The sequence below is a fragment of the Camelina sativa genome, chromosome 19 (assembly GCF_030686135.1).
Source record: "Camelina sativa cultivar CO46 ecotype springtype chromosome 19, ASM3068613v1".
In the NCBI taxonomy this organism is placed as follows: Eukaryota; Viridiplantae; Streptophyta; class Magnoliopsida; order Brassicales; family Brassicaceae; genus Camelina; species Camelina sativa.
In genome coordinates, this window is record NC_141898.1 from 24,121,236 (window position 1) to 24,141,985 (window position 20,750).

Genomic DNA, 20,750 nt, shown 5'->3' on the forward strand with positions numbered 1-20,750 from the left:
GAATAGTGCAAAGAAGAGGTTTCCAAGAATATGTAAGTTTCCACTTTCAAACCTTTTCTCTGTTCCTGAGTTTTTGTCTGTTCTTGCTTGAGGACAAGCAAATATTCAAGTCCGGGGGAATTGATGTGTCTATATTTTATAGGATTTTAACCATAGTTTTGGTATTTGTTTTGAGTCTTTTATTTAGTCAAAGTGTGCTTTTAAAGTCTTTTTAGTGTTTTGTGAGTCTGCACAGGTTCTAGGCTACTTTGGAAGGAAACTGAGTGTTTTGGGGATGAAGACATACATCTGGAGCTAATTTGGTGAAGACTGATCGGACTAGCAAGCAGATGGAGCAAACACAGAAAAAGCATCCAGGATCGGCTGATCCACATTCGGGATCGACCGATCCCGTACCCGACTCAAGTTTTTTTGTTTGTTTGTTTTAAACAGACTTTTAGGGTTTTATTTTGATATTTAAGTTAGAGGCTCGGCCTCCAAAGACATAAGCTTTATTTTCTGAGACTATTTTGTATTGAGAGCTGGAGGAGAAGATCTCTAATCCTTCTTAACACTTTAGAGAAGATTTCTAAACCCTATTTCTTATTTCTCTTTGCAATTCAATTATGTTTTCTTCATCTTTGATTTGATGTTCTTTGATTTCCATGTCTGAGTAGTTTTACTGTTGGGTTTTCGGTTTCAAAAAGGGGTTTTATGATTCTCTAAACTTAGGTTGTTAGATTTGGGATTGATCTTTTGTGTTCTTCATCTATAGTTGTGCTTAATGCTTAAACTAGATTAGCTATCTAGTTTATGATTGTAGGTTTAATTCATCTAGGCATCAAAAGTGTTTTTGAATTGCTTGAAAAGAACATAGGTGAGCAAGCTGATCCTTAGCCAACGAAAGTTGAAGTTAAGGCACCTTGTGAACAAAATAAAACTTGAACTTATTGCTTGTTAGGATTGCTAGATTCAAACGACGGTTTAGAATTTAATCAATTCCTTGCATAGATAACTAATGCTGCGACAGTAGGTTAGTTTTACATTCGTGATTTGAGTTCAAGAACAGTTTCTAATGCTTTCCAATATATCATCTGAATTTGTGATTGTAATCCCCTAACTGATTCCCTACGCCCAATATCCTTCCTTGATTGCAAAACTCTTATTTATTTTCTGTTTTTAATCGATTACTTGAATCACAATCTTTCTTTTTGCCTTAGCTATATTCAAATCTATACAATTTCATAGTGCATCGCTTGGTCTCTATGGATTCGATCATGAAGTGTTACAACGATACCACTAGATCGTGGTGGAGTACACATTGGGTTTAATTGACCTGTTGATCAGGATCATTCCCCGATCTCCGACCTGTGAAGTCCTCGAGCAGGCTCTGAAGCTCAACTTCAAGGCGTCGACCAACGAAACCAAATACGAAGCTGTCTTGGCCGGATTACGGTTGGCACAAGGACTCGGAGTGACTAGCATTCAAGTTTTATGTGATTCGCAGCTAGTAGTTAGCCAATTCAGCGGAGAGTAAGATGCTAAAAACGAGCGTATGGGGGCATATCACCAATTACTCCAAACTCTGTCAGAGCAGTTCACCTCATACTCATTGACCAAAGTCCCGAGGAGTGAAAATGCGTCGGTAGACGCTCTCACCGCCCTGGCAAACTGTTTAGATCCTGGCCTACGACAAACTGTCCTGGCAGAATGCATTGAAACGCCTAGCATCAAATTGGCAGGTATGACTTTCGCTATCCACGAGGACACGATACCAATGGAAACTGATGAGCCAGTCGAAGATTCAGCAGATGTAACTCAACCGCCAGATGATTGGTAACTCGAGATCAAATTATACATCTCGGATGGAAAGTCCCAACAGATCGTTAGCAAGCTCGGTGACTATAAGCCCGATGTGCACATTATGTTATGTTGAGGGATAGTCTTTTCCGGGGAAGTGCGAAGCTTGCCAACTTCACGGACCAATGAAGCACATTCCTCCCGAGTTGCTAAACACAGTTACAACACCATATCCATTCATGCGTTGGGCAATGGACCTCGTCGGATCGCTACCGCCATCCAAATCAAAGCGTTTTCTCCTGGTATTAACCAATTATTTCACTAAGTGGGTGGAAGCTGACCAATCACTAGATGTGACCAATTTCATTTGGAAGAACATTATTTGTCGCCACGGACTCCCATATGAGATCATCACCGACAATGGAACACAGTTCACCTCGCTGATCACCCGACGTTTTCAAAGTAAATGGCAGATTCGTTTGAGCACTTCCACTCCCCGGTATCCCCAGGGGAACAAACAAACCGAAGCCTCGAACAAAACCATAATAGACGGGCTGAAGAAACATCTCGGACGAAGGAAGGGAGCTTGGGCAGATCAGCTTGACGGCATGTTGTGGTCTTATCGGGCCACTCCAAGGCGAGCTACGGGGCAGTCTCATTTTTCTCTGGCTTACGGTATCAAGGCATTGGCTCCTGCAGAAGCGGGAATACCGACGCTTTGCCGCACCATGATGGTTGACAATTCCGATCTTAATGATGACATGATGCTTGATCAGATCGATTTGTTCGAAGAACTGCTCGATCAGGCTTTGGTCCAAATACAGAACTATCAAAACACTGCCGCCAAGTACTACAACAAGACTGTTCGTCATCGGTGTCTCAGCGAAGGCGACCTGGTTCTGCGCGAAGTTTACGAGAATACCAAGGAAGTAAACGCCGGTAAACTCGACGCTCATTGGGAAGGACCATACCTCATCTCCAAAACAGTTCGCCCCAGAGTTTACGAACTCCTAACCATGGATGGCACGCAGGTCAAAAACTCTTGGAATGCGGTCATCTTAAGCGTCATTACTATTAGATCGCCTATACGGTCATAATAAGTAGGTTTCGGAAATTCGACCTCCATCTCAATATTATTTGTACTATGAACTACGACTTGCTTGAATTTTTGGGTACGTAGGCAGCCCCTATTCTTTCGTTAAGATCTAACGGGTACAACTAGGAAAATAATGAAATTTCTTTTAACCAAAAAGAAATCTTTTTTTATTTCAAGTTGATTACATTCAACTCGGCACTTCGCTAAATAAAAGGAGCAATCTTTCACCTGGGCACATCGCCAATTAAACAAACAACCAAAAAAAAGGTACTGAAAATTTAAGAATTTTGTCGACGATGTGGAGGACGACCGATTTCTTTGGACGCACGGAATCAAAAGCCTTCTGAGCCGGTCCGCAGGGACTTTGCCGTCTTGTGGTGACTTCAACGCCCTCGACGACTCACAGGCGCCGAGCTCGAGAGGTCGGATTCCAATGGCTTTTCCACGATCAGCTGGTCGAGGTAAGATCGCCAGTTTTAACGTTCCCGTCTTAGTTCAGCCTCATCAAGGCGACTTATGGTTTTCTGCCTCATCAAGGCGACTTATGGTTTTCTGCCTCTTCGCCTTCAGAGTAACGATCTCAGCCTCCAGCTCAGCTAGACGATCATTGATCTTGTGCCAGCTCAGCTAGACGATCATTGGCATTGCTCCCAATGTGCAGTTTTGACCTGCAAATCAAAATCTTTCGATTAACTTCGAACGATTATAAAGTAAATAATAATAAAGGAGAGCTCGAGAAAGTTACTTGGCGAACGAAAGCATGAGCTTCGGCGGCTTCGCCCCTTTCAACAAGCTTATTCATATAAAACGGTTTAACTTCTCCAGGCCCCTTGGATCATTTGGAGTCGAGTTTGCTGAGTAAGAACATTCGTTGCAATACGCAACTAGACACGGAGGCATGTTCGCGATTCTGCCAAGTCCGTTTTCAACCCAGAATCTCAGATGGGATTTGAGTACTTTAAGCTTAAAAAGCAGGTCATGCTGCGTTTGCTCCGTCACGATAAGCCGATTGCGATACTCAGTATGGCGCTCCTTAATGCAGGAAAAGAAATTCTCTAAATCCGATCTCGCTTCCGGACTGACGCGAAACATCAACATCCACGAAGTTCGGATATTCAGGTAGTAGGGCATCCCTCTCTCGATGGCCTCTGAATTCGAGAATGTTGGGACATCATTCCCAACCTCGATAACAGGATCAACACTGCCTACAGAGCTTGGCATCCTTCTATGAAAATTCTCTTCTGACCTAAATTTGTGAACGAATAAAGAACGGGGTTAATATATTTATATTAACCTTCAAGGGTGGGTTTCCAATTTCAAATTGGAAGATTAACCCTCCCTCTCGTCAAGGTTTCCTTTTTGGCAAAGAGGAAATATTTCATAAAATTTAAAAGGAAATTTGTCAAAAAAGGAGTAATGGTAAAAACCGGTCACAAAACGGGCAATGTTATTACAAGGGTTTTTATACCCGGACTCAAATGAGTTTAATAAAAGGAAAGACAACATTAAGTCTCCGGGAGATCGGAGAGGTTGGGTTGAAAGACACCAACATTGGATCCATGCTGATGTCTGACAGAGTCAGGAGCCACCGTCCCAGGATGAAGGAGTCCGAAGCCAAGCTGATCTGGCGACATGGTGAGATCGCCTTCTGACAACTCGATGATGTCCAAGGCTTCGACGGCTTCCAAGGCCTTCGCATGTTTCCCCTCGATCTCAGCAATCTGCTCCTTGGATATGATCACCCCCTTCTCGAGCAAGTACTTCACGGTCCTCCTTGGGGCGACCCATTGTCTCTTGTTCTACCAGATATGCCTTCATCCTGTCCAATCGGTCTTGGGCCTTTTTCGCAGTTTGCTCAACTTTTGCCAGTTGATCCTGACGAAGTCGACTCACCTCAGACTCAAATACGGACCTCAGTTCCTCGTATTTTCGCTGCAGCTCGGCTTTTTCCTCTTCAGAGGTTAATGCACGGGATTCCAAGTCGGAAATCTTCAGCTCGGATTGCATGAAAGCTTCATCTATTCCAACGATGGCGGCCTCCAATTCTTTCATTTTATCATCCTTGGCCTTATCAGTCAACTAGATCTGCTCCATGCATTCTTTCATTTTCTCCAGTTCAAACCCGGAAGTCGACAGCGCTTTAAGTCGCCTGTTGTACAATTGGGTCAACGCATTGACGCGAGCAGCAGTCTGTAAACATAAGGAAGACACGTTATGCGGGGACTATTAAGGTAAAATATAAGCATATTAAAAGGAAGAACGATGCAAACCGTGAGGTGAGATTGGACGACATCGAGGAACGCTTGTTTGAACTCCAACTTGTCCGCTTCGGGAAGAATCCGAGAGGAAATCTTCAGGTTCCGAAAAAGCTCGCCGGCGGCAGCTCGATTTGTGACCAAAGGACTATCGCCGAAATAATCAAAGGAAAATCGATCTCTTCGGTCGTCCCTCCTCTTAACACGGAACCGATCGACAGATTCAAGGCCAACATCCTCGGCTGAATGTTTGCGATTGGACTTGGGGAGCGGGCCAGCAACAGAATCCTCGTGGGTCTCTCTTTCTTTACCCTTGTTCTCTTTTTCTTCTTCTTCTTTTTCTCACCAGTCTCCGACTCGGGAGCAGTCTCGTCGAGTATAGTTTGTTCCAAGGCTGTCGGGGCGACTTCCTCAGGATTATCTTCGAGATTCTCAATCTCGACGAATTCTTCTACGATCTGACCAAATACGAGATTGGGTCTGTTCTCAGTTGGAAGGGCCGTATTCTCAATTCGGAGACAATCGGCAAGGATAACGGATGCCCCGACGGGACCTGACGGTAGACCTAGCGAGCTCGTAAAACTTGGAAAGTTTGTCCTTGCCTTGCCCGTAGCTTGTTCGACGCGGACACGGGAAATCAAATCCCACTGCTGATTAGAGCCGGAGAATAAAGTTTCTTTAACCAAGGTGTATCTGCGGGCCAATATTGTCGGACAAAGGGGGCGATCTGTCAAGAAAAAGAAAAGTTAAAACCCAATTAGAAGTGACATGATCAGCTCGAAACAAATCAAAGATGTAAAATCTACCGGGCGAATCATTCCACACTCTCCGCGTCATGCTCAGTGGATCTTCGAACAAATATCGGTCAACACGGACAAAGAAATAGCGAGCGGCCCAGGATTTGAAGTTACTAATCTTTTGACCGGGGATGAAGTTGTGTTGTGGTTTCATATTCACCGTCCAGAATCCGTTGAACTTTGACGCTTTGAAATTGGTCAGGTGTTCGAAGCATTGAACTCCGATCTCGACCCCGACCTCCGCTGCAATAGTAAGAGCGACGGTGAAATTACAAATACTACCAGGGGCGAGCTGACAAATCACTAGTTTACGCCGGTGAGTATATAATGTTAGCAGCTTCAGAAGCGGAAAGAAGAGGTGGCAATCGAAAAAATAATCCTCGTAGAGGAAACTATATCCTTTCGGAGGATTCCAAGGATGCTGGTCGTCCCGAGGAATTATGATGATGACGCCGCTACAATCCAGGCCGCAAGAGTTTAACATCGTATTCACCGACTTGATGGAACTCAAAGTTTTATTACCACCGATTTGACCTCGATGGTCTAGCACCGGTGGAAGGTCCGCAATCATAACCCCTGTGTTGTTGTTGTTGCTCTATAATTGTCTTCAGGTTGAATCTGATCTGAGGATAATTGGCTATGGTCACCATCTTGATGTCATCTTGTCATTAACATATGTGACGGTCGATTTAGAGATGTTGAACAAAGAACCGGGACTAAACCCGGAATTAAGTTGTGTGTTTAAACCAGTTATATGTTAGAAAGGTTTTAAGTAGTAATTAATTAAATAAATTGTTACCAATTCCGGCCCAGTAAAGCGGTAGTGACTCAGCATGACTAGTGAGTCTAACCGTGGTTCGGAGAAGCAATTGGTATCGAAACAAGGATTGAAAATTTAGCCTATCAGTGAGAATCATGCTTTCGGTGGTAACCGAATTGAGGTAATTCAAATTATCTCTTTTTTTTTTCCTTAATTTTCAGTAACTACAAAACAAAACCTGATTGTTAAGAGAAGAAACTTAAAAGACACTATCCTCTTTTTTGAATATTGTGTTTGGCTTTTGAGATGGACCAGTTAATTAGTCTTAAGCGCATCAGATAAATATATAGAAATTAAACTTCTTAAGTCTTAGCCAATGCTGTGGATTAATTCATCCTTCCCCCAAGTCTTACCTCCTTAGTCCTTACTTTGTTTCCAACTCAATATCAATTCAACGTACCTGATGATCAATGCCGTAAATCACCAGCTTAAGCTTTCCACCATAATTCATCATTTTAGACTCCTTGAGAATCACGAAAAACCTTTAATAACTCTCAAAGGGTTTCCGATATGCGTCTCCTTTGGATGATCGTACAAGATTATTGGGTAATACTAATACACTCTTGACTCATGAAAATTAGCAGAAAACAACATATCATCAAATAGACAAGACGACAGAAGCATAAGTTAAGTGCTTATCCGATCCCTCTGTTTAAAATATTCACTACACTATGTTACAAACTCAGTCGTAGAGGTATGTTGGGACAGAAGGTTGGTCTTATAAGAGGAGAGGTCAAGCTGCTGCTTCAGCCACCAAGGCCGACCAGAGTAAAAAAAAATTAGTGTACTTTGTTTCTCGTTTCTTTATTTTCAAGTTTTGTTGTATTATATGTGGTTTCCTTAATTTTGAACTTTGTTCTCTAATGCGAACGTTTTTTTTATATGAAAATCTTTGTCTTCTATCTCTAACTAAAAGCTTATACTACTAGTATACATTGCAAATTTTCATCACAAGTTTTGATTATTGTTCTCTATCCGAATCGTGTTTGATAATATGTCAGTCCTAATTCTATCACATAAGCTTAAACTTGCCATTGGTTGGTTTGTTTGTTCTGGATTTTTAACGAACCATAATATTAAACCGGGTATATTAAACCGAACCGAGGTAATATAAATTACCTCTTTTTTTCTTTCTTTTTTTTTTTTTAACTTGGCAAAGCTTCTAGACGAGACAGAGGGACTCGAAAATTTCAATTGAGTTTAACTTGCCATTATTGATTGGAGGTGACTTTTGAGCGACTCAAGGTTGTTCATATGGAGGAGGAGATTCGTGGTTCCCTGGTTCGGAGCAGCAGCTAAGAAGTAAACTGTAATGGCTTTATCATATAAGATGAACCGTTACTGCTTCATTCCTTATACGAATCTCTTCTTCTTCTTCTTCTTCTTCTTCTTGTTTTGCATCTCTCTGCTCGATAAAGCTGTTTGCATCAGGATTCCGAATCAGATCTCAGATACTGTCGTTGATTCTCCCGATCGTCCTTTGAAATCTGCGGTGTTCGCGCTTGGGAGCTTCTGGAGATCGGAGGCGGCTTTTGGTTGTATCAATGGCGTCGTACGAACAACCGCCGGTTACGCCGGCGGAACGAAAGCGAATCCTGAGTATAGGAACTTGGGTGATCACGCCGAGTCCGTACAGGTTGGTTTCGTTGTCTCGATTTTGAGGATTGATTCAGTGTTCCATTGCCGCCGGCTTTGAATCATATTAGTCGATTTGGTTTTGATATACTTAATCTATCTGTTTGATCGAAAAATTAGTGTAGTTTGAGCTGCTGATGTAGTGCCTGTGTTGTTCGATTTGATCAGTTGCTCTACTTAATAGTGCTCGTTTGGATTGACCAATTTGTGTAGACGATTGGAAGATGCTTGAGATCCGCAATGTTCTATCTTAATAGCCTGATTGGTAGATTCTGTAGCTGATTCAGCTTGTTTTGTTGAGTTTTGGTTATATGTGAATTGATCTGTTGCCTCTCTTCTTTTGTTCGATATGATTTAGCTTGTTTTGCTGAGCTTTGGTAATGTGTGATCTCAGCGTATATAGGATTGAGGTTAACTTAAATTATCTATGTTCATCTTCTAATAATCCTTGTGAGCTGGTTTTTAAGTTACTGATTCTCTAGATTTTGTGTTGCTCTTGCTCTGTAACTGTCTTCAGGTTGAATATGATCCAAGGATCATTGGTTATCGTCAGCTTTTAGATGTATTCTGGTCTAGTCATGATTCCAGACAAGTGTTTGGACAAGGTCCTGATGTGGGTAATCAATACAGGTAAAAGAGGAAGTAAATCTCCACACACTAGCTCTTTGGTGATCTTGAGTTTGTTTGGCCCTAAATTCTAAAACATTGGAATCTTTATGAACAGATCGTGTATTTTCACTAATTCTACAGAAGAATTGCGACTGGCTTCTACTAGCAAAGAAAGGGAGCAACTTAAATCTAGAAGCAGTATCGTCACTACTCAAATTCAACAGCTAGGAACGTTTTATCGCGCAGAGCCTGATCACCAGGTTCAACTTTGAGTCTCTCTACCATCTTGTTGTTAGCTGTTAATCCAGTTGTTATAGGATAAACGATTGTGAAAATCCATATGTTCACTTGAATTTTGTATTTTTTGCAGAAGTTCGAGCTTAAGCAACATCCATTTCTTATTCAGCTAACAGGAAACATGGCTGAAGAAGAGCTTGAGAGATCAGCTCTAGCCACAAAACTAAACGGTTATGCAGCCCAGCTCTGCCCGCCTAGAATCCAAAAACAGATAGACTCTAGAGTTAATGAGATCATTAGAAAAGGTTGGCCCGTGTTGAGAGACATCTAATATATATAAGCCTTGAGAGAGATCTTCGTGTTCTTGGATACGATTGATAATCACAGATGTAAGATTTGGTTCATTCTTTTGGCCAGGAAATTGGTCGTTTAGTTATCAGTTATCACAACACTGTGTATTTCCTAGTCCTACTCTTGCCCCTTGACCTTGTCCTTTGAGTGGTGATTGATTGTTCAGTGTTTTTTTTCTTGTTTCTTTCTGATCTCTCTTCTCTCATCTCTCACAGTATGCTTTTCGTTTTCTTGTAAGCACCCATTCATTTATGGGTGATAACGAAGTTCATTTATGGATTAATCTTAGACTTTCATTGTATCATTATGGTATTGAAATCTTGATGATCAACTTATGTGTTAATCAATCAGAATCTCATCGTGATCAACTTATGTGTTAATCAATCAGAATCTCATCGTAACCGTATTAGACCGGATATATATATATATATATATATTTTTTTGTCAACCATTGGGCCACAACTGGCCGGCCCATTAGGGCAAATTCTTATATTTATAGGAACTGAGACTCGATTCTGGGTGTGATGGTGTCTTCTACAAATGGACTTACCTCCTGCCACTGCACTAAAATCACTTCACCGGATATTTTATGTTATGTTCGAAAAATTAAATATTATTTATGTAGACAAAATATCATGGATTCCTATCCATCAAAATGGCTCAGCAGGATGACACTTGTGTGAGTTTAACGAGGGTTCGAGGAATTCGTACAACCTTGATCCTTCGTTGCGGCTTAACTCACCCAAATTGAGGTAATATAAATTACTTCTTTTTAAAAATTGTTTTTAAGATTTCCATATGCTGATGAACAAATTTGATTTGGTAAAAATTAATTCTTTTCTCCTAAATTATTATGGAACTAGGAAAACTCTCACGCAACTTTATATTAATATTATAAGTTATAAATTATACTATAAAATACTATCACCGGCAAAAAGCAAATGTTGGATCGAAAGACTAGATAGAGTGAGTTTCCATTCACAAGTGCCATAGCAAGTTTCCAGTGGAAGAACAAACATAAAATGCATTGGGTATCGTGGGAGAAGATCTTTGAGACGAAGGAGTGTGGTGGCCTTGGTTTTAAATATATTGGCAGGTTCAATCAAGCACTTTTGGCCAAGCAGGCTTGGCGACTGTTAGATGCTCCTGAGTCTCTACTAGCGAGAGTGTACGAGGCTAAGCATTTTGTAGATACTAGTCTTTTCGAAGCCAAGATTGGCTATAGACCTTCCTAGGCGCAGTATTCTTTTTGGCCGGGAGCTGTTGGAAAAAGGTGTTATGAAGTCTATAGGAGATGGCTTGAGCACCAGTGTTTGGTTAGACAAATAGATTTTTGATGAGGTTCCAAGGCGTCCTTTCAACAGAGAAATGAAGATAGATTTAAATCTGAAGGTATAGATACTGATAACATCAGAAGGGGAGTGGAACACCACACTCCTGCAGAGGCTTTTCCCACCGGATGATGTGATCAAGATACAATCATTTTCCCATGAGTTATGTCTTCCTCTGATTGTTATGTGTGGGCATTTCTAAAGGATGGTAAGTACTTTGTAAAGAGAGTGACCAGGCTCCTTACTAACGAAGCATCAGCTGGGGTTAATCTTTCAGAAGGGGTCAGAGCTGTGAATGAGATCAAGACAAGGATATGGGATAAACCTACTGAACCAAAGATTCGAATGTTCCTATGGCGAGCTCTGTCTGGTGCCTTAGCAGTTGCAGAGTGTATGCGTAGCCACGATGTTCAAGGGAATCCTATATGCCAAGAATGTCGAACTGAGGAAGAGACAATTGTACATGTGCTTTTTGAATGTACTCTAGCGACTAGAGTATGGGATGCTACATTACTTCCCTTGCCATGGATTTGTTACTTGTGTTGCAGAAAACGTGAATTATCTATTAAAGATAATGACTAGAGGAGTTATACGGGAAGACCTTAGGAATGTAATCCCTTGGATACTCTAGGAAATTTGGAAAGCACAGAATGGACTTTTTTTTTCCAGGTAGAGCTCAGGATCCTCATGTGTTGCTAGCTACGACACTGGAGACGTCTGAGGAATGGCTACGCCAGTGAGCCATGGTTCTGCAGGAAACTAACTTAGTGGAGCAACGGGGTTTAGCGAGGTTTACACGATGGAGTAAGCCTGCCCCGGGAGTTCTGAAATGCAATATACGCTGTGCTTGGGTTAATGTAACGTATTATTGTGGTAGAGCTTGGATTATGCGGAATGATGCAGGGAATGTTCAGTTTCATGCTAGGGATGCTTTTCTTCCAAGAATGAATAGGATTTCAGCAGAGTTGGGTTGTATCCTACGGTGCCTGCAGAGTCTTTGTACCCTTCAGGTTTATTCATGTGAGGTGTGGTTATTCGACTTTTAGGTTTAGCCTCTTTTTAATCTCTTTCTTCTTACTTCACTTATGTCTCCAACATTACATATTTATATTAAACTTTAATCTTATACCTACTTCTTAATGAACCATTTATCTTTGGGCTTAAACAATTAAACAGGCCCAATAAACATTTGTCGTTTTGCATTACTTCTTCTTCTACGACACAAGTCTTCTTCTCCGATGCGTCTCTTTGCTTCAAGCTCTTAACATGTTTACCAATTTGAAGGTTAATCGATGATTGGATTTCAACACTCCCTCTCAAATCTTTCGATTAATCCCCAAATTTGTAATTTGGGCTTTGCTCCCCATTTCTCCTTGATTTCTCTTGTTGATTCTCTGTTTTATTTGATGGGTTCTCTTCACAACATCGGCGTAGCTAGCTTTCTCCCTCATCACCTCATTCTTCATTTGTTCCTCAACTTCCATCAAACCAGTCACTTCCACCGACTTAGTTTCGATCTTGAGTTCCTTCTTGTTTCCTTTTGGCTTACTTGATTTGTTCAATTCCTCTTCCTGCAAACAAATTTCTTGAGAGCTTTTTGCAAAATCTCTTTCAATCAAATTTGTATTCCTGGTAGGATTTTGCATCACTCCAAGTTTGAGACGAAGTTCTTCAAAACGCTTTGTACCAAGTGGTTTTGTGAGGATGTCTGCAACTTGCTCTTCTCCACTGCAATACCGAAGGTTGATTACTCCATCTCTTTCAGCTTCTCGGACCACATGATATTTTATTTGCATATGTTTTGTTCTTTTGTGCTGAACTGGATTTTTCCCAATTGCTATTGCGGAGGTGCTGTCGCAGTAGATTGGAACATTATTTGTATCCACCTTGAGTTCTCTTAATAAACGCTTCAACCAAACTGCGTGATTTGTTGCGGAACAGAGTGCCATATACTCTGCTTCTGCCGTGGATTGAGCAATTGTGTCTTGTTTCTGAGTTTGCCATGTAAACATTGCACTTCCTAGTGTGAAGCAAATCCCTGTGGTGCTTCGCATATCTTCCTTACACCCTGCCCAATCGGAATCTGAGAAACCAATTAGTTCCACTTGACCTTTTCCTTGAAAATGTAATCCATAGTCTGTAGTTCCTTGTATATATCTCAACACTCTTTTTGCCTCTTGCATGTTGTGTTCTTTTGGCTGTGATAGGCTCCTGGACAGGTAGGAGGCAGCAAAAGCAAGATCTGGTCGGGTTGTTGCCAGGTAGAGTAATCCTCCTATCATACTTCTGTATAATCTTGGATTAGGTAGATCTGCTCCTTCCTCTTCATCTTTTCCATGGGGTGTGAGTGGTGTGCTAACATGCTTGCAGTTCTTCATTCCAAACTTTTCCAATAATTGCTGAGCATATTTTCTTTGACTCAGGAACACTCCTTCATTGGTGTAAGAAATTTCAAACCCCAGAAAATACTTTAGCTTACCCAGGTCAGTCATCTCAAAGTTTCTTTTCAGCTCTTCTTTAAATTTCTGAATCATGGTTTCATTGCTTCCTGTGATGATTATATCATCCACATATAAGCTGATCACAATAATTCCACCTTCATTTTCTAGAGTGTACATTGCTGCATCACAGTCGCTTCTCTTACATCCTTGTGACATGAAGTATGCATCTCTCTTGTTGTACCAAGCTCTTGGTGCTTGTTTCAATCCGTACAAGGCCTTTTTCAGCTTGTACACTTTATTTTCTGCTCCCTCTATTTCAAAACCTGGTGGTTGTTCTACATATACTTCTTCTGTAATCTCTCCATTTAGAAAAGCTGACTTAACATCCATCTGGTGCAGGTTCCACTTGTTTTGTGCAGCTAGAGCTATCAAGATTCTGATGGTGTCATGTCTGGATACAGGAGAAAAGGTTTCTCCATAGTCTTCTCCATAAGTCTGAGTGAAACCTCTAGCCACTAGCCTTGCTTTCAATTTTTGAATCTTCCCACACTCATCCGTTTTGATCTTATATATCCATTTGACAGAGATGACTTTCTTGTCTGTAGGTCTTTCTGTCAGTTCCCAAGTTTCATTTTTGTTGATTGTACCGATTTCTTCTTCCATTGGTACTTCCCAAACCTTATCACGCATGGCTTCTTCGAAAGTTGACGGTTCTTCCCAGGTAAGATAACATGCTTCCTCTACTTGGTTTTCTTCATCTCTTTGTCTTTCTTCTTCTTGATATATATCACTCAATCTTTTAACTTTGTGCACTAGCCGAGATGAATTGCTAGTTTCTGGCACCTCTCCACTCAAATGAAAAGGTATAAGACTAATGTTTTGTCGTCTGCCTCTTGCATCACCTCTAGTTTCTGGACTTGTGTCTTTTCTCCTCTACAGATCATCAGTTGTCTTAGGAGCTGTATTCTGATTATTGGATGAACCTTCAGTTTGTTCCCTTAACTCTTCTTGTGTTTCCCAATTCCAGCTTTTGTTTTCTTCAAAAATCACATCTCTTGATACTTCAATCTTCTTTGTACTCAAGACATACACTCTGTAGCCTTTACTCACACTACTATATCCCATAAACACAGCCTTTTCTGAGCGATCATCAAGTTTTCTTCTCTTTGCTGCAGGAATCCATACATGACATAGACATCCAAAAACTTTGAGGTATGTAACTGAAGGTTTGTGACCACTCCAAGCTTCGAGAGGCGTTCTTCCATCAAGGGCTTTAGTAGGAAGTCGGTTTTGAAGATAGGCTGCAGTAAATGTTGCTTCAGCCCAGAATTTGTCAGGCATTTCTCTATCCTTTAACATACTCCTTGCCATGTCCATTAAGGTTCTATTTCTGCACTCAGCAACCCCGTTTTGCTGAGGTGAGTAAGCTATAGTGAATTGTCTCTCAATCCCATTCTCCTCTAGGAATCTTGTGAACTGATCAGACTTGTATTCACCTCCTCTATCTGATCTTATCTTCTTTATCCTCTTGCATGTTTGTGTTTCTACCATCTGTTTGAACTTCTTGAATGTGTTAAACGTGTCTGATTTCAGCCTCAGGAAGTACACCCACACCATGTGAGAGTAGTCATCAGTAAAAGTCAAGAAGTACATGCTCCCACTACATGATGAAGCCTGCATAGGTCCACAAGCATCTGTGTGAATCAGGTCTAGTATATCATTACTCTTGGTTTCAGACATCTTAGGAAACACTTCTCTACACTGCTTTCCTTTGACACATGTTTCACACACATCTTGAATGACTTTAAATTTTGGTAACCCTTTAACCATCTGACTTGTCTGCAGAATCTGTAGATTGTGAAAACCTGAATAGCCAAGCCTTTTGTGCCACAACTCAGACAAGTCTTCTTCCTTAGCCACATTCACACTTTCTTCTGCCAACTGCATCCTCAACAGGTAGGCGTTTCTTACCATCTCTACTTCAGCAACTTTATTTCCACTTTGGTTATAAATTATACATTTGTTTCCCAGAAACATAACTTGATATCCTTTCCTCACCATCTAAGGTATACTCAATAGATTTTTGTCTATCTCTGGAACCAAAAAAACATCTTTGATGACCCTTTTTCCCTTCTTGGTCATTACTTCGATGCTTCCCTTCCCTGTGGTCATCAGCCTAGCTCCATTTCCAATTCTGATATGGACTTGAAAAGATCTGTCTAGGGTTGTGAACATTCTTTCTTCTCTGGTCATATGGTTAGTTGCACCACTATCAATCAACCATGCTTCATCTCCACTTGATTGTTCAACAGTGTGTGCTGCATGAAACAATCCAGTGTCCTCTTCTATATACTTTTGTGTTTGAGAAAAACGGTGTTGTTTACCTTTGCAATCTTTTTCGAAATGTCCAATTTTTCCACAAGCAAAACAGCCTTTTCTTGGTCTGAATTGCTTTGAAAAAAATTGATTTTCATACCTTTGATTGAAGTAGCACTCATCTTCATAGTGATTGTACTTCTTGCATATCTTACAATGCATTCTCTCTTTACCCACCAATCGTGACATTTTATGGATTTGCTTTCTCGTATAGGATCTTTAAGCTTCGTCACCAAGAACTTCAAGCTCTGATACCATATTCGACTTTTAGGTTTAGCCTCTTTTTAATCTCTTTCTTTTTACTTCACTTATGTTTCAACATTACATATTTATACCTACTTCTTAATGAACCATTTATCTTTGGGCTTAAACAATTAAACAGGCCCAATAAACATTTGTCCTTTTGCATTACTTCTTCTTCTACGACACAAGTCTTCTTCTCCGATGCGTCTCTTGCTTCCATCTCTTCACATGTTTACCAATTTGAAGGTTAATCGATGATTGGATTCCAACAGTGGTCGGATTCTCAAGCGGCTTTAGCTGCTTTGGAGTCTCCGTTGGATTGGCCGAAATACCGATCTCAGGTGGAAAATATTGTTGGAGTAATACAGGTGATGGGGGAGGTATCCTTCAAACTCTCTTCGCCGAAAGCCAACTCGTTGGCCAGGGATATTGCTCACAGCGTCACTAAAGATAGAAGGCTCACCTCTATCTAGCTTTAGGTGGTCCTTCGTGGCTACATGATCGGATAGAAGAGGAACGAGCTGAATGAGGATGAAGATGGAATATGATTTAGTCTACTATGATGGTTATATTGGTCTCATTTAACTTTCAATTCTGGTTTTGCTTCTTATTTCTTCTGAACAATTTCTATTTACTTAATCATCATTACAGCGTTAAAAAAAAAATTTATATCACCTCGATTTGGTGAATCTGTAATATTGTATGATTAGACCATATAATCAAAGAGGTACACCATTGGAATTCCTCGAACCCGGAAACCTTGGTGGCTGAAGCCTGAAGCAGCAGCTGGACCCCTCCCAACATACCTCTACGACTGAGTTTGTAACATAATGTAGTGAATATTTTAACAAGAGGGATCGGATAAGCACTTAACTTATGCTTATCCAAAGAAACCAAATTGAAGTCATGGAGAGGGGTACATCATAAGTTGAGTGCTCTGTGCATGGCAAGAGTCGTCTTGTCTGAATGGTGATATGTAGTTTTCTGCTAATCTTCATGAGTCAAGAGTGTATTAGTATTACCCAATAATCATGTATGATCCAAAGGAGACGCATATCAGAAACCCTTGGAGAGTTTTTAAAATGATGAATTTTGGTGGAAAGCTTAAGCTGGTGATTTACGGCATTGATCATCAGGTACGTTGAATTGATATTGAGTTGGAAACAAAGTAAGGAGGTAAGATGTTGGTGCGGGATTTAGCACCCCCGACATACCGAACTAAACCAGAAAGATAATTTGGTTATTTAACTGGGAATCCGGTTAAAAACTCAATTAGGTCACCTAAACCCAATTCGGACAGAGGAAGCCCAGCCTCGAAGGAGAAGAACCGACTTCCACTTCGCCCGGCAGCCGACTCGAAAAATAAAACAACTTTTCTTAGTTCAGTTCGTCTCATAAGGAAAGTTAATATATTATGCGATCTATGAATATATATAAAGAGGGAGAGACTTCTCCATTGTAAATCATCGATTATTGAATACAATTATTGAGTTTTCTTCTTGTTCTTAGCAATCAAAACCCTAATTCTTCGAGATTAATTCCCTTTCTTATAATTTCAAAGCTCAGATCGGTTTTCTAGAGAGTTTACTTTACTGAATTTGTTTTCTCCCATAAACAAATTCATTGTGGAAATCCAGTTTCTACAATTGGCGCCGTCTGTGGGGACAGCAAATCGTCTCTAAAAGTTACTCTCTAAGAAAATCTCATCCGAAAAAGTTCTCTGAAAAGTCTACGATAATGTCTTCACTCATCACCGAAGTCACCGGCGCGAACCGTACCACCTCCAGCACACCCGATGTCACAGGCATCGCATCTGCTCAAGACAACGCTGCAACACAGAGCGGTGTATCAACCAGGCCGGCTACCACCGTGTACGTTCACTGCCCCGTCAACGAGTCGATGAACCTAACCGATGTCTCCTCCGAACTCCCAGTTGAGGTCAGATCTGAAGGGGAGACTAGCCAGGAAGGAGGATGAACTCGCGAAGAGATAGTCAATCGCGACACGGAGCTCTTCGATGAACGACCCCCGGACGAGGAGGATGCACGCGCCACAGAGCAGCGGCTCCGCACACAAAACGGGAACCCCCCTGTTCGCGCCACGACAGCTGTCCAGAATCCGCAAGTCGTCTCCATGGAAGATTTTAAGATCCTGTTCGGCACTATGTCGAAAGAGATCTACCAGATGATCTCCGACACCAACCGCAGAGTCGATACCGTCGTAACTCAGACAATCCCATCACAAATCTCTGCTGGACAGTCACCCATACTCGGCACAGACGACCTCACTCGTCGTCTCGATTTTTCGGACGTACAGTACGAGCGGAGGAATCCTCCCCCTCAGGCAACGTCGAGTATTCGACCAATAAACCCAAACTCACGTGTGCACGAGAGTTCGGCCGCCTCGGTCGCCCGCTTCACGAACACGGGATCTTGCCTCGAAATCGAAGAAATCAATACGCAGATCAGCGGTATAAACACGCTTCTTCATCGGGTTATCAGCACAGCTCCAGAAATCGATAGGATTGCCGAAGTGACTCGGCAATCCCCTTTTACTCAACGGATCTTGCGGGCTGCCATTCCAAACGTCAAGCTGAAACTCCCAACCTACCTGGGTGACAAAGACCCCGTCCAGTTCATGACGTCCTTCATGGTAACCATGACAAAGGCACAATTCACCGACGAACAGAGGGATGTTGGGTGTTGCCAGCTATTCGTCGATAGCCTCTCCGGTCCTGCCTTTGTGTGGTTCACAAGGCTCGAACCGAATTCAATCGATAACTTCGACCAGTTGTCTACGGCTTTTCTTAAGCATTATCGAATTCTCATTGAACGAGGCGTGACAAGCTCGGACCTCTGGGAGATGACCCAGGAACCCGTCGAATCCATCAGCAGTTTCCTGAGCAGATTCAAGGAAAAGCTAATGCGCGTCACTGTCCCAGAGAATGCCGCAATGGCAGCCTTCAGAAAGGGGTTGATTCCCGGATCGCCATTATGAAAGGATCTTAACATACGGGAGCCCAAGGACCTCGATGATGCGCTATATCGAGCCTCCAGATTCGCGCTCGACGAAGACAAAGACGCCCAGTTGGCCGCAAATACAATCGGGCAACCGTCACACCCCCTAAGGCTAAAAGCCAGGACGAGCACCACGAACCTCGCAAGCATCACGACCCCCAAGACCGAAAAAAGGGTGTCATTAACATGGTTTCCGAAGTGGAGGACCAAAACAAACAGCCATCCGAATCAAAGGAGCTGTACTGCGATTTCCACATGATCACCGGCCACTCCACACACGAATGCGTCCATCTGAAGAATTTCCTGTACGGAAAGTATCTTTCCGGCGAAATCGAAGCCACCTTTCAGCCAAAAAGCATCCGTGGAGGCAGAGGTCGCCGAGGGGGATGGCGTGGTGGACGATCTAATAGTGGTCGTGGCACATGAGGAGGACGAGGCTACAACGGTCCGGCCAACGGAGTTCAACAGCTGGCCAACCAAGTGCTGGCAAACCATCAAGAAGAGATGCCCCAGGCGGACGAACTGTCTGGCCCACCCAAGCGACAGAGAGGGCAAAATCCCGAACGGGCCAATTCTCCTCCCGAGGACGAATAACCATGATACTTGGTCCACCAGAGGACTGCGCCGACTCCGTCCGCGCACTAAAGAAGAGGGCGCGTCAAGTTTGCAGCCTTCAGACAGCCCCGAGCGAACTTCCACTCTGCTCGGACCCCATATCCAACACCCCCATTCGGACCCTTTGGTCAACGAAGTCTCCATGGGCGATTTCGACGTCGAACGAGTTTTGGTCGACACGGGAAGTACCGTCAATGTAATATGCTGGCAAACGCTAGAAAAAATGGGTGTCACACTAGAGCAACTGAAACCCGAGTCTCGAACATTGACGGGCTATGATGGGGTCACCAAACTGTCAATGGGCGACGTAAAGCTGCAAGTACGAGCCGGCGGATTGTCCCGGAAGACTAAGTTCGAAGTCATCGACTCGCCTTCGGTCTACAACGCCATTTTGGGGTACCGTGGATATACGCGATGTAGACCGTACCATCGACCTATCACCTCTGCCTCAAGTTCCCAACCACCACAGGAATTTGCTCACTTTATGGTGACCAGGGGTAGCCCGAACTTGCTCTGTTATCGAGAAAAAGCAGAGGAAGACTGAGGACGCGTAGCAATTATAGAGCGGGGACCATCTTACCGGTCCCCATAAGCCGGAGAGAGATCGCCTCAAGTCTCCGGAGTGTTGAATCTTACAAGTGAACATTGATCCTTCCGACCCCTCACGAACTGTTGGCATCGATGCCGAACTGGAAGAGCACATAAAGACAAAGCTGATCGCTTTTCTGCAATCTCGATCTTCCACATTCGCCTGGTCAACGAAGGACATGATCGGAATAGATCCCGATGTTATCTGCCACAAGCTCAACGTCGATCCCACGTTCAAACCAATCAGGCAGAAACGCAGACGCATGGGTCCAGATCGGGCCAAAGCAGTTCAGGATGAAGTCGAGCGGCTGCTCAAAGCTGACCAGATAATGGAGGTCCAATACCCTAACTGGCTGGCCAATCCAGTCGTGGTCAAAAAGAAGAACGGTAAATGGAGAGTATGCGTGGATTTCACCGATCTCAACAAAGCATGCCACACATAGACCGTCTCGTCGAAGCCACAGCCGGAAACCAACTGCTCTCGTTCATGGATGCCTTCTCAGGTTACAACCAGATTGCCATGAGTTCGACTGACCGCGAAAAAACGGCATTTATTACAG

At 42.5% G+C, this 20,750-nt stretch overlaps 3 protein-coding genes across 4 annotated transcripts; all 3 read left to right on the forward strand.

Moving 5' to 3' along the window:
• The first annotated feature begins 7,894 nt into the window (after positions 1-7,894).
• Positions 7,895-9,883, forward strand: LOC104767160 (peptide methionine sulfoxide reductase A5). Of its 2 annotated transcripts, none has more exons than XM_010491197.3 (4): positions 7,895-8,383; positions 8,900-9,012; positions 9,107-9,251; positions 9,362-9,883. In XM_010491197.3, the coding sequence occupies exons 1-4, from the start codon at positions 8,060-8,062 to the stop codon at positions 9,557-9,559; spliced, it is 780 nt and encodes a 259-aa protein (XP_010489499.2). In that variant the 5' UTR covers positions 7,895-8,059; the 3' UTR covers positions 9,560-9,883. The 2 variants fall into 2 exon arrangements, 1 of the variants encoding a protein (XP_010489499.2); XR_015590869.1 differs by having other exon boundaries at positions 7,949-8,383; positions 9,133-9,251.
• An 8,250-nt stretch (positions 9,884-18,133) lies between these two features.
• On the forward strand, positions 18,134-18,967 carry LOC147920944 (uncharacterized). Its single transcript, XM_087501302.1, has one exon. The coding sequence runs from the start codon at positions 18,134-18,136 to the stop codon at positions 18,965-18,967; it is 834 nt and encodes a 277-aa protein (XP_087357428.1).
• Positions 18,968-19,744: 777 nt separating this feature from the next.
• On the forward strand, positions 19,745-20,146 carry LOC104768197 (uncharacterized). Its single transcript, XM_010492122.2, has one exon. The coding sequence runs from the start codon at positions 19,745-19,747 to the stop codon at positions 20,144-20,146; it is 402 nt and encodes a 133-aa protein (XP_010490424.2).
• Positions 20,147-20,750: the final 604 nt, after the last annotated feature.